A 13365-nucleotide genomic window follows, 5' to 3' on the forward strand; every position below is an offset into this window, starting at 1 on the left:
CCTGGGAGCAATAGGAGAGGAGTGGAGTGTCCACCTCTCAGTGCAGGGGACCACCAAGGGCAAACTGTTGTTCGAGTGCCTTAGTTTCCTGAACGTCCCTGACTTCATCCCTCGTCTCTGGTTTCCCCTTCACTTATCCATCTCCTTCTCCTCTAACACTGCCGGGCCTGTCAATGGCTGTGACCCTGCACCCATCTGGGCCACTAGCTCGGGGACCTGCAGGCAGATAGTGATGAGAGCCAGCGGACCCTGCAGCAGCTCAAGAAGAAGTGCCAACGGCTGACGGCTGAGCTGCAGGACACCAAACTGCACCTGGAGGGCCAGCAGGTCCGCAACCACGAGCTGGAGAAGAAGCAGAGGAGGTGGGTGGGTCCCCTGCCCTGGGCTTGGAGGACCTTCTAGAGCAGCCCCAGACAGGACTCCTTGCCTCTCCCTCCAGGGAGGAAAGAAGAAAGGGCCTGAATTTGGCCAGGGGCCTCGCCTGCATGGTTACTCGTCTAGAATGTGCATGGGTCTTACTCCTGACCTCTGAGAAGTACTCAGACCACATCCCACCGAAGGCCTGCTCAGGCCTCTGCTCTCGGAGATGCTCCCCCAGAGTCCTCGTCACCCTGCCTGCTCCCCGTAAGGACGGGCATCAGCCAGGCCCCCTGCAGGGATCGTTCCACCAGGGCCCTGCCCTCGTGCCCACCCCGCTCCCCAGCTCCCCTTGCCTCAGCTACACAATCACACTCTCCTGAGTAATGCCATTAAACCACCGTGCCACTTCCATCTCATTATGGTAATGACACGAGGGAGGGGGGCAGCCCTCACAGGAGAAAATCCAATCTAAATTAATTTCCCAGGCTGGGGATGGGAATGGGACGCCTTTATTAGCTACGCCGAGGAACCACACACCCTGGGAACAGCAGGGCGCCCCAGGGAGTGGGAGCAGCGCCCCGCTCTCCTTTGCAGGGAGAGGTTCTCAGCAGAGGCACTAGGGAAGGGGCAGCCCCACACCCACACCCCGGAGGTGAGAACTGCAGAGCCCCGACCTTCCAGTGACCCCAGCTTTCCCTCGGCCTCCTGGCTGGGCTGCTGCTTTGTGGAGAGTGAGAGGAAACCCTGCACCCTGACTCTCTGCTTCCCTAGTTCTTACCTTTACACCCACCCTCCCTTTTCCCTAGCGGCGGGGCACCCTTAGCGGGAACCCCCTTCTGAACACCCCGGTGGCAGTGCCAGTGAGGCCTTGCTGCACTCCCCACTGGGCAACTTATTAGGTTTCAGCTGCCTGGAGTTTTCTTACTTTTTTTTTTTTTTGGTACAGTGTTGGGGTAGGAAGAGCTGTTGAGTTTCGACAGGAGCCTGATTAGCTGTTCAGGGAAGGTGCTAAGAGGAATTTCAGTCATTTGCTGCTTATTTAAAGTCACTGGGCAGGAAATGGAAGGCTGGGAAATGGAGGTGTGAAGAAAGAGGCCCCCAACCCTGGATGGATGCGCTCTTGCCCATGGAGGCCTGGGGCCAGCTGGGCACAGTGGGGCTGCTGGCTTCCAGCCCAGTGTGCGGTGTCCTGGTGGCGGCATGTGCACCGCTGGGGCAGGTGGGCCTGGCCAAAGGCTAGTGCGGAGAAGTGGGGGCAGGAGCCAAACTGAACTGCGGGAAGTGAGTTAGACGAGGCGGCAGGATGTCCATTTCTACCCATCTTGATACCCTCGCTGCCCTCAGCCGGGGCCCTCATTCATGATCTGTTGAAATGAAAAAGGTCAAGACTTATGCCAGAGGAGAGGATGTTCTCTGCCCGGGCACAGTCCGTGGGTCCTCGTAGGCCCCCCTGGTGAAAGGGCTCCTGGGACCAGCTTGATGACATGCCTCCCCGCCCCACCAACACCAGACCAGGCTCCTGAGCAGGGCCTTGGTGGCTTGACCCCTGAAATGTCACCTCGCCCCGGCCGCAGTTCAGGCTTCATGAGTACCCCCTCCGCTTGTATCCCATCTGTACCTGCGGCAGTGTTTCCCGGAGGCCTCTGGGTGCTGGAGACCCAGACTCTTCCCTCGTCTGATGGGGCCGCGATGGCCGTGCTCCCTACAGGTTTGACGGCGAGCTCTCGCAGGCGCACGAGGAGGCCCAGCGGGAGAAGCTGCAGCGGGAGAAGCTGCAGCGGGAGAAGGACATGCTCCTCGCCGAGGCTTTCACCCTGAAACAGCAGCTGGAGGTGCGTTGGGCTGCCCACCACCCACACCCCGTCCCCTTCGCGGGCCCAGGTCGGCCCAGGACCGGCCTCAGCTTCTCTTTTGCTCCAGGAGAAAGACATGGACATTGCAGGGTTCACCCAGAAGGTCGTCTCCCTGGAGGCTGAGCTTCAGGACATTTCCTCCCAAGAGTCCAAGGATGAAGCCTCTCTGGCCAAGGTCAAGAAACAGCTCCGGGACCTGGAGGCCAAGGTCAAGGACCAGGAAGAGGAACTGGATGAGCAGGCGGGGACCATCCAGATGCTGGAACAGGTGCTGGGAGGCTTGGCTAAGGGAGGCACCGCAGTCCCCACAGCTAACCTGAGGCGTGGGCAGAGGAGGGCAAGATCTCCAATTCAGGCACTCATTCCCTTAGTCACCAAATGCCGAGTGAGCACCTGACCTGTGCCAACCACAGTGTGCGGATAACTAAGCTTCCGCAGTGCTTTCCACACGAACCAGCCTTGGTTGAGCTCTAGCGGGAAGGGCAGGATGCACAGCGGCCCACCCCGGCTGCCACTGAGCCACCGTGTCAGCTAGAGCCTGGAGGCCAAGTGGAAAAGCTTCAGGGTTGTCCCACCCCAGCAGCCTTCTCTGGGCCTGGGCTAGTCACCTAGAAAGAGAGTAAAGCCACAGGAGCAAGGTGGGAGCGAAGCGAACTGCCGCAGAAGCCTTCCCTGCTCCTGAGTCTGAGAGAGCTGCCCATCGGAGTGCAGTGGGCAGGGGTCAGAGTGCCATGGGCAGAGGTCAGCGAGCTGCTGGGAAAGGAACCCAGCCTCTACTCCCACCCACCTCCAGGCCAAGCTGCGACTCGAGATGGAGATGGAGCGGATGAGACAGACCCATTCCAAGGAGATGGAAAGTCGGGATGAGGAGGTGGAGGAGGCCCGGCAGTCATGTCAGAAGAAGGTAAGGCAGCGGGGACTTACCTGTCCCGTCAGTAGAAACACCGGTTCCCCCAGCACTGCTTCAAAGTAAGGGACTTCCTGTTTCCCGGCCGTAGCCACGCTTTCCTTCACGGCCCTTCTGGACCAGGAATCTCCGCTCCTGACGAGCTGGGACGTGTGCTCTCAGGGTCTGTAGAGAAACTCAGGCCCCGAGGGACTGGCGCTCTCTGCTGTCTCTGCTAATCAGCAGCCCACCCTGAGCCACCCTGTGCCGCCAGCTCGCCTGGCTCCGTGGGGCCTGCCCGCTCTGGAATGAGGGCTCCCGCTCTAGCTTGGGGCCACCATCATGTCCTGCCATCCCTCCTCGCCCTCCTAAGCTGCTGTGAAACCTCAGGGACCTCAAGTGCAGGGTCTGACCCCTCTGGGGTCATTCATGCTCAGCCCTGCCCACTGTTTTCCCAGGGGGGTGGCGGGCGGGAATTCAGGAGGAAAGGGGACTGCCTGGCCCCGGGCACTGATAGGGCTCTGTCCCCACGGTTCTCCAGTTAAAACAAATGGAAGTGCAGCTTGAGGAGGAATATGAGGACAAGCAGAAGGTGCTGCGAGAGAAGCGGGAACTGGAGAGCAAGCTCACCACGCTCAGTGACCAGGTGAGTGGAGACCGCTGGCTGGGGCCCGGCCGGCTGCCTGCCCCATCCAGACTTAGGGATGGGACTCTGGGCAGGGGTCAGAGTGCAGTGGGCAGAGGTGAGAGATCTGGGAACATGGAGGGTGGTGCGGGGATCTGTGGAGCCCACCGCCATCACGTGTAGAACGGGGGTGATAATCATGCATCGCACACCCAGGCTTTCCTCGCTGGCCGGCGTGATCCTGGCACTTCCACTGTCGTTGGTCATTAGGGGGCCTCAGAATGAGAGCCAGGGTGAGGCGTGAGCTTGGGGAAGGCAGGAGGGGGCCCTGTGGTAGAGCCCAGAGCCTCCACTTCTGGTGTCCACCCATCCGTGGTCGGCAAACTGCGGCTGGCGAGCCACATGCGGCTCTTTGGCCCCTTGAGTGTGGCTCTTCCTAAGCCTTAGGAGTTCCCTAATTAAGTTAATAACAATGTACCTACCTATGTAGTTTAAGTTTAAAAAATTTGGCTCCCAAAAGCAACTTCAATCGTTGTCCTGTGGATATTTGGCTCTGCTGACTAATGAGTTTGCCGACCACGACCCAGGTGAACCAGCGGGACTTCGAGTCAGAGAAGCGGCTCCGGAAAGACCTGAAGCGCACCAAGGCCCTGCTGGCTGACGCCCAGATCATGCTGGACCACCTGAAGAACAGCGCGCCCAGCAAGCGGGAGATCGCCCAGCTGAAGAACCAGGTATCTGCAGAGGGGACGGGGTCCGCTCTCAGGGCACCTGGGCTTGCTCTCCCAGTGTTCCTTCTCTCCCTCGCGTCCCTCTCAGTGGGTCTTGAGTCCTTGGGAAGGAAGGTGGCAGGGAAGCGGGAGAAGCCACTTGGAACAGCCATACTCCCCGGGGTCTCTGCATGATGCCCAGCGTGCCTGCCAAGCCCCGGGCTGCTGGGGGTGGGCCCGGTACCCACCCCTGTCACGGGAGGAGATGCCTGTGCACGCACCACAGCACCCTGAGGTCCCAGGGTCTGAGTACACGGAGGAGGAAAGGAGAGCGCCTGGGCCCCCCCTCCCCTGTGAGCACCCTGCACAGCCCGCCTGTCCCCAGGGAATGGCTGACGTCTCTCTCTGGGGCGGGGGTGGCTCTGTGTCCAGCTGGAGGAGTCCGAGTTCACCTGTGCCGCCGCCGTGAAAGCGCGCAAAGCCATGGAGGTGGAGATCGAAGACCTGCACCTGCAGATTGATGACATCGCCAAAGCCAAGACAGCGGTGAGGAACCGGGGCGTGCAGGCCCGGGCTGAGGGAGAATAGAGCTGTGACAGCGGCTGCCTTCACTCCAAACAGGGACCCTTCCCCAGCCAGGTCCCTTCACGCCAGGACGTTCTGCGGGGAGAGCAGGCCTTCCTCCCCCGTCGCCCCCACTAACAGCCGAGGACCGACAGGGGGCGAGGTGAAAGGGAGCCAGCCAGGGCCCCTTGCCCTGCGTAGCCACCTGCCTGTGAGAGCTTGGCTGCAGGCCCCAACACCATTAATAAAAGCCGCTAATGTGGCTGAGGGATGTGAGCAGGTGCCTAGAGATTAGCAGAAGCACCGATAAGGGGATGGGATGGCTCGTTTCCCTCCCCTTCCCCTGGCCAGCCCACTGACAAGCCCAAGCGGCAGCTAATTAGCACTCTTATTTAATGCCTCCCTTTTTAATTCCCCACCTCTCCCACGGCCCATGCAAAGCTGGGCGAGAATTCATTACTGGGATGTAGCCACCGGTGCTATGGCACTATCTCCGGCAGGGAACGGGGCAGGGGAGGAGGCTGGGCTGGGCTGGGCTGGGCTCCACGACCCCATAGCTAGCCACCCGGCTACCGATGCCAATCTTCCAGGCTTGATTTATCCCCGTGACATTTGTGCTTTTCAGCAGTTTTCAGGTGAGTAATTCAAATTCCTTAATTGTGTTAAAAAAGGCTGTTATAAAATTACCATTTTATTTAAATCCGTGTTAATAAATTTCTTGGCAGAGGCTTCCCCAACTCCCCACAGCCCGGTAACAAGATGGATGGGGCAGAGAAGGAGCCAACGCAGTCATTTTGGTTTGGAATTACAGGCTAATAGATTCATTCATTTCCTGAAGCTGCTGTTGGCTGTCTCTTCCCCTCCCCCCACGAGTGGCCTGGCTCTGGGGGCTGGAAGGCCAGGGAGCAGGCAGTCCCTGGGGAAACAAGAGCTTCGAGGATTTCAGGGGTCCTTCCTGGGACCTGAAGGGGGCCGAGGGCACGAAGGTTAGGGCTGCTAGTGCCTGGGTGCTGGGTCGCTTGTTCTGGGCAGATCTTGTCTGCCTTTTTAATTAGCCTCCAAAGAGCTGCCAGGAAGCAGCTGTCATTTAGCTCAGGGTAGGCCTGAGCTGCAAAGACAGCCCTTTCCCTCATCTCCCCGGCCCAGAGCCGGACAGGCAGCTCCCTGATGGTCCTGGTCCTGGAACCCCCTCTAGCAGGGGGACCTGGCCTCAGTCACCACCATGCCCCTCCCATTGAAGGTGACGTGGGGAAGGTGACACTCAGACCGAGGCCCTCTGATCTGCCTTTGTTTCTGTCCAGCTGGAGGAGCAGCTGAGCCGCCTTCAGCGCGAGAAGAACGAGATCCAGAACCGGCTGGAGGAGGATCAGGAAGACATGAATGAGCTGATGAAGAAGCACAAGGCAGCTGTGGCTCAGGTACCCGGCCCAGGGGTGCCCACCGCACCCTGTGCCGCAGGCACTGACCTCCTCACAGGTGCCCAGCGCAGCAGCATCTTGGGAGCGGCGGCAGTGCCTGCGGTCCCTGGCACTCAGAGTAGGGTGGAGTGGGCTACATTCGAGGGTTATGGAGGATCCTGCTCAGCGCTCACTCCTTTCCCAGGCCTCCCGGGACCTGGCTCAGATGAATGACCTCCAGGCTCAGCTAGAAGAAGCCAACAAGGAGAAGCAAGAGCTGCAGGAGAAGGTGGGAGCCAGGGTCTGCCTTGGTAGAGAGAGAGGGTGCCCAGGTCCCCATACGTGAGGATGAAGCCCCATGCTCCCGGATAGCAAGCACTTCTCTCTGCCATCGGCAATCCAGGGAGCAGCGTCAAGTCCAGAGAGCTAGGCTTGGAGCCATGTCGCCCTAGCAGACACTTTGGCTTCAGCTGCCTCGTTTCACATTTCTATTCCCTCCCTGGTCCTCAGCTTTCTCCTCTCTCTCCAAAGGGCTAAATCTGTGCCAGCGCTGGGCCAGGTGGGGGCCGCCTCTGGCTCAGGGCCCCATTCTTCCACCTCCCCTGCGCATCCCTCCCTCCCTCAGCCTTCTGGTCACCATGGTGATCTTTCCAGCCCCAGACTCTACCCTCCCTTGTGGGCTCAGTTCTTTCTTCTCCTCCTGCTCCCCACCCCCAGCTACAAGCCCTCCAGAGCCAAGTGGAGTTCCTAGAGCAGTCCATGGTGGACAAGTCCTTGGTGAGCAGACAGGAAGCTAAGATCCGAGAGCTGGAGACGCGCCTGGAGTTCGAAAGGACCCAAGTGAAGCGGCTGGAGGTGGGTGCACACTTCTCCTGGTCCGCAGTGACCAGGCAGCGCGGCCCTTGTAACTAGAGCCACACGTGCTGAGCAGGGCTGGGCAGAGGCCGCTGCCAAGCTGCCAGGCCAGCTGACAGGGCGGAGCCTTCTCCCCTGCCCGCCTGGCCTGTTCTCTGGGCACCACGGAGCCTGCCTGCTTTACATTCTGTTTTCGTGCTTACTTTCTGCCAAGGGACCAGAGCAGCTTAGCTTTTCGTCTTCATATTTTCCTCCACCATGAGCTCCCCCCGCAGGTCCGCCTCACTCGCTCTCTGGCAGGGTCATAAATATGCAGTGAATGGCGCCACTTCTATGAGGCTGAAGTCTGTTCTCTCATCTCACTGCTCTCTCTTTCTCTCCCTTCCCTTTTTTTCACTCCCTTTTCCCCTCACTTCTTCCCACCCTTCTCGTCTCTGCTTTTTCTCCTCATCGTTTCCCCCCATTCTTTCTTCTCTGTATTTCCCTTCTCCCTAATCTTATTCCCCTTTCTTACCCCCTTCCTGTTTTTTCCCTTTCCCCCCCTCCCATTCCTCCTCTCTCTCTATTTTTCATTTTCTTCCCTTCAACCCTCTCCTTTTTCTGTTCACCTCTTTTCTTTTTCTCTCTCTCCTTCCTCTCAACTGTAATCTCCATCAATCCTTTCTGTTCAGTGTCGCGGAGCCAGCATGCTCCAGCTCCCTCCCTTTCCGGCTGAGCAGGTAAGAAGAAAGAGGCAGGCAGCATTCTGTCTCCGGGTTTCCACCCCTCTCGCCCTGTTTTTTACGTTCTTGTCCTTCTCGAGCTTGTAGACACATGTCTAAGCACCCACATTTCTCCATGAGAACTGTGTTCACGGGTGTGGGTGCTGAGGAGCACCCCTGCCACCTTCCATCAACCCCTCATCGGTGGAGCAGGCACTAGGGTGGGGATGGAAGCAGTGGCTGTGGGCTGGCAGTGGGCATGGAAGGTGCCCTTGACCCAGGAAGAGAATATGGCTGAACCTCCCGAGATGGGGTCACAGTCCGCAGGAGAGCTAGCGAGAGTTAGAAGAGACTTAATCATAGTTCACGTTCTGCCTTTACCTACAGGAAGGGTTGGGTAGGCTGCCTAAAGTCACAAAGCTGTCAAGGGCCGACGAGGCCCTGGTCTGGTGGCTATCGGACAGACCTGCTATATTTGTCTCCTTTTCTCGTGGGCCCCAGTCCCTTTCCTCAGCTCTCTCTTCCGTTTCCCCTTCTGCTCAGAAAGGCAGTATTGTGGTTTAGACGCATGGAGTAGTAAACACAAACGGCCCTTAGAGGTCACGTAGCCTCACGCCGTTATTTTACAGGCACAGAGACGGAGAGCGGGGTGAGAGGCGGAGGCCCCGCGGCAGGCAGGGTGGAACCAGGGTCCTTCCCCCACCTCTGCCCAGGCTCCAGGCCATCTCCTGCTCACATCCTGCGGCCCAGCAGGAATAAGTGTGTTCGTGTTCCCGGGGGAAGAGATGCATCGGGCGTAGAGGGATGGCTTTGTGCTAGGAATCTGATGACAGCTAAGTCTCCTCCCAATCCGGGAATTCTCAGTAAAGCCATTTACCTCTGAGCTCAGGATGTAGCTTTTGGTGCTGCTGGGTCCGGGGTCTCAGAGGGAAGCCTGCTGTTCGTGGAGGCCCCACACGTGGTGTCAATAGGACAGGCGCGGCTGGAGGCAGCCCTCGGTAGTGAGGGTGATGCTGCTGGCACCCGTCACCTTCCATGCCTTCACCTACTTTACCTTCCTCCGTCCTTAAAAGACCCACGGGGACTAGGTGTTATTCTCCTACAGGAAGGCAAAGGAGGCTGCCTCAGAGGGCTTTAGTTGCTTGCCCTCCAGTGAGTGGGGGAGCCGGAGCGGAGCCCAGGCCTCCTGACTCCGGAGTTCCGCCACAGCCCTCTCTCTGCCTGGCTGATGGGCCCCTCTTCCCGCCTCCCTGTCCAGAGCCTGGCCAGCCGGCTCAAGGAGAACATGGAGAAGCTGACTGAGGAGCGGGATCAGCGCACCGCAGCTGAGAACCGGGAGAAAGAGCAGAACAAGAGGCTGCAGAGGCAGCTCCGGGACACCAAGGAGGAGATGGGCGAGCTGGCCAGGAAGGAGGCTGAGGCAAGCCGCAGGAAGCACGAGCTGGTAATGCACCCCACCCTGGGGCCCCACGCTGGCAGCTCTCTGAGTGCACCTTACCCCTGGGCTGCTGGGTGGGGGGGGTCCCAAGGAAACCATGGTTTAGAGAATTGGAGGAAAGAGGACAGTCCAGGGAGCCCTGAGGGCAGGCCAGAGGCCAAGGGTGGTCCTGGGGTCTCCATCAGGCGAAACTAGGCACCACCGCCCAGCAACACCAAAGCAAAAAACAAACAAAAAAGCCCTGTAGACTTACACCTATGTAGCTCCTGCCTGGCTGGGCGAGCCTCAAAGTAGGCTTTCTCTGGGGCAGCTGGACGAGAGACTGGTCCTCCTGTGGACTGGACTCCCCACTTCCCTCCTAGGAAATGGATCTGGAGAGTCTGGAGGCTGCTAACCAGAGCCTGCAGGCCGATCTAAAACTGGCATTCAAGCGCATCGGGGACCTGCAGGCCGCCATTGAGGATGAGATGGAGAGCGATGAGAACGAGGACCTCATCAACAGGTGAGAGGGGCGTCCGGGGCAGCTTCAGGCAGCACGGAGGCCCTCTCGGCCGCCTCGGGGCCAGGCCACCAGCTAGAACAGTTACAACCTCTGTCTGCCCATCACTGAGCCACCAGCCTCCCTCCCCTCATTGCCAGACCCCAGCACGGGCCTGTCGAGGGCAGAACAGGTGCTGCCTGGGTGAGACTCCTCCCCTCATCCTCGCGGTCCTCCCTCCCCAGGCCCCCCCGGACCTGGCTGTCCGGCACTGCCTGTTTGGGATGAGTTATTCCCCCGTTTAGCTGCATTTCCGATGGCGCCTGCCCTGCTCTGGGGAGAGCGGAGATTTAAGGGCCGTGGTGCCTTGTTACCATGCCAGAGGTTTTCTCTCATAAAACCCACCCGAGGAATGGTTTAGGAGAGACAGAGAGATTTGTAGTCTTAGGCTGGGGAGGAAGTCATGAGGCAGGCAGACCGGCAGTCGAGGGCGTGGGGTGGTCAGGCCCTGGAGAGGCTCCCAGGGCTGCCCTGAGCAGCGTCCCCAAAGCTGCCCCCTTCCTGCATGAGGGCCAGGGCCGCATCCTGCAGGCAGGTCTCAGGGCGTCTGCTCCTTTGTGTCAGGGGAAAGGTGCCTGGGGCGGCCCAGACCTCCCTCTGAGGATAGCACCATCACTCCTCCCACCCTCTGGTCTCTTGCTGAGGAAAGAGGGGTCCTCAGCTGAGGGGTCCACCTGGGTTTGCCTGATTTTTTTGGTCTTCTTCTGGACCCCCTGGCCCACCATTTTCTTTCTGTTTCCAGTTTGCAGGACATGGTGACAAAATATCAGAAAAGGAAAAATAAACCGTGAGGACTGGAGCGCATGCGCTCTCTGCCTCTCCTGGCGTGGTGTCTAACCGCCCCTAACACTGGCCCCCAATTGGCCTGCTGCATGACGCATGGGGGAGGCGGGGAGGGACACACAGCCTCTCGCATCTCCTCTGAGCCAGGCTCTCACGCTAACACTGCTGACTCTGTCCTGAGGGAAGGCCGGGTGACAGGCTGGGCTGCGCCGGAGGCAACCGGGTGCGCTCCCCCAGGAAGGCTCGCCCGCCCGCCCTGGCGGGCAGGATGGGGGCTCCATCAGCAAGGAGAGCTCAGCCTCAGGAGGTAGCACCCACAGTCTGCCTTCCTGAGCTCCAGCCCTCTCCTCCCTCCGAAACCAAGTGTCGCCGCCTCCCCAGCCTATTTCTCTGGGGAAAGTCTGTTAGGGATGGATTTGTCCGCATCCTGGGGCTCCTTTGGAACCTGAGAGAAGCGGGTATGTCTCGTTTTGCAAGGTCTGCCACCTCCGTTGGCAGACAAGGGCAGGAGGTGAGGGGCATCGAGCAGTCACTTGTTTGGAGAAAGCATTCAGGCAGCTAATCACGGCCGCTCTGCTGTGGCTGGGAAGGGAACACGGCCAGATGTGTTTACTCTACTCCCTGCGGGCACGTTGGGCCGAGGGAGGCCCCGGGCTTTGAGCTGGTGGCAGGAAGCCCAGTACGTCCACCCGCTCATCGTCTCCCTCGCTCTGGGTGGGAGCCGGACAGCAGGTGCAGATGTGCAGGCCTTCGGGCGGACCCGGGTGTCCCTCCGCCAAGTTCGACCGGGCTGTTTCGGGGAAGATTGTTCTTGTAGCTTGGGTTGGGTTTCCTCCCCCACTCTCTCTCTCGCCTGGCAGGCCTCCTGCCCTGGCCAGGATGGGCTGGCGGCCGCGCAGAGGACTTTGTGAGCTAATGATAAATGTAATAGTGTGTAACAGTGATAGAGGGCCGCTGGAGCCTGGTTGTCACACACAATTAATATCCCCCGCCGTTCTGTCTCCGTTTGTTTGTTCCCCCGCGATTCGGCTCCCAGTTAACTAATAGCACATGAGCCTGGACATAAATTGTATTTGACACGAGGTTTAATTCCAACCATTTAAAATTTCAACTGCCCCCTGAGCCTGCCTGCCCCTGGAGTTTGTTTACGGGCTTGATTATTTAAGGGAAAGAGCCCAAACATCATCTATATGCTTGAAACTGCAGGGAAGGCGAGGGCAGGCAGGCCAGCGTCTCCCCCGACTCATCGCTCTGAATGTGAGGAGCACGATTCGTATGCTGGGCCCATGGCGTCTGTCCCCTGTGTGTACCAGCCCCACCATCCTTGGGCTGTAGCAGCTTCAAGGACTGATAAAACGTGCACTTAAGATCATATTCTAAATCATTGCCCGGCACAACACGGGTGCTTACACACACACACACACACACACACACACACACACACACACAGCGGGCACTCACGCAGGCGCACAAGGGCGTGCAGTCCAGGCTGGGTTCCCGCTGATGGCAGCGAGGTGATGCGGCTCCTTCCTCAGCAGCCCTGGGCCTCAGCTCCAAGTTATCGAGCGAGCGTGCTAAGGCGGGCAGAAAAATAATGTTTCGATTTACTTAGAGATACAGTTGTTATTGCCATAACCTTAATGAAAGCAGTAAACAGCGTGGTATTAAGGGAGATTTATACAGAAACGCTTTTAACATGTAGACATAGATTTTTGCGATGCATACAGCACCTCCTTTCTAAAGGCAATCAATATGGTTATGAACGGCGGTGATAAATTACCGGCTGTGAAGCTGGAGGAGGCGGTTTTCTGCGCGGGCGTATAAATCAGGCGGTATTGGCATTCCGTGGGGCCCTTGCACCACGGTAAATCTGCCGGGCTCGGATGGCACGGGGCTGGCATTAGTGGTTACGGGGCTGTCTGCTAAACTCCTGTTTACCCAGGGCATCAGCCAGCCTCTTCTTTGTTATAATTCTGTATTTGACAGGAGCCCATAAAATGTGCCTTTTTATTCTCCTCCCCACGAGTCATGCTCTCTCACAGTCCCCAGAATAGAGTCTGGCGGTGTCGTGTGTGTGTGCGTGTGTGTGTGTGTGTGTGCGTGTGCGTGCGCGTGCGTGTGTGTACATGCATGCATGCACACGCACACACGCCTGTGTGGCTATTTATTCAAGAACATAATTCAGGGACAGGGCTGCTCCTGTTGACACAGATGAAAGGAAATTTATATCAAGGAGAAATCCTAGCGTATCCGTAGCAGGGGAACGTGACAAGCAGACATTTTGCAGAATCCTGGGAGCATTCTCGCTCGGAAGCCGTCTCCAAGCCCCTGCTGCTCTGTGAGGGGTCGCCGTGACTCTGGCCTCAGAATTTGACTCCTTTGGGCTTTCCTGCAAGTAGAGAGGGCTCAGGCCAGCGTGGCCAAAAGAAGCACCGAGGGGCAAGAGCTGGAGGCTTTCTGAGGGGCGGAAGAGGGGACTTGGAGAGACAGAGCCCTTGTCCGGGACTTTCTGGGCCCGACTGGATCTCAGGGTGCAGCTCCTTGGGAAATGCTGCTGTCCCCTCTGTTTCCTTAGGGCCAGGGCAGTCGCAGGATGGGTCGGGATATGGCCTCGAGGGCCCATTTTGGCATTGCCATCAGCTCAGGAGACTCCAG

At 58.7% G+C, this 13365-nt stretch overlaps 1 protein-coding gene across 15 annotated transcripts in view; it reads left to right on the top strand.

Annotated features, from left to right (window-relative positions):
- MYO18A (myosin XVIIIA) overlaps window positions 1–13365 on the top strand; it is a 96853-nt gene that overhangs the window by 74489 nt on the left and 8999 nt on the right. For 11 of the 15 annotated variants that reach the window (XR_009449140.1, XM_059669316.1, XM_059669320.1 and 8 more), the window contains 13 exons: window positions 208–362; window positions 2069–2192; window positions 2281–2481; window positions 3007–3117; window positions 3641–3745; window positions 4312–4458; window positions 4867–4980; window positions 6300–6416; window positions 6601–6684; window positions 7113–7250; window positions 9210–9395; window positions 9752–9891; window positions 10670–10714. Coding sequence is in view for 13 of the 15 variants with exons in the window: in XM_059669316.1 (XP_059525299.1) it covers window positions 208–362; window positions 2069–2192; window positions 2281–2481; window positions 3007–3117; window positions 3641–3745; window positions 4312–4458; window positions 4867–4980; window positions 6300–6416; window positions 6601–6684; window positions 7113–7250; window positions 9210–9395; window positions 9752–9891; window positions 10670–10714 (1667 nt within the window). In the remaining 2 variants the exon portion in view is untranslated. The remainder of the gene's footprint in view (window positions 1–207; window positions 363–2068; window positions 2193–2280; window positions 2482–3006; window positions 3118–3640; window positions 3746–4311; window positions 4459–4866; window positions 4981–6299; window positions 6417–6600; window positions 6685–7112; window positions 7251–9209; window positions 9396–9751; window positions 9892–10669; window positions 10715–13365) is intronic. The other 4 variants (XR_009449141.1, XM_059669317.1, XM_059669318.1 and 1 more) reach the window with 1 other exon arrangement.

The sequence above is a fragment of the Myotis daubentonii genome, chromosome 16 (genome assembly GCF_963259705.1).
Source record: "Myotis daubentonii chromosome 16, mMyoDau2.1, whole genome shotgun sequence".
Classification (NCBI taxonomy): Eukaryota; Metazoa; Chordata; class Mammalia; order Chiroptera; family Vespertilionidae; genus Myotis; species Myotis daubentonii.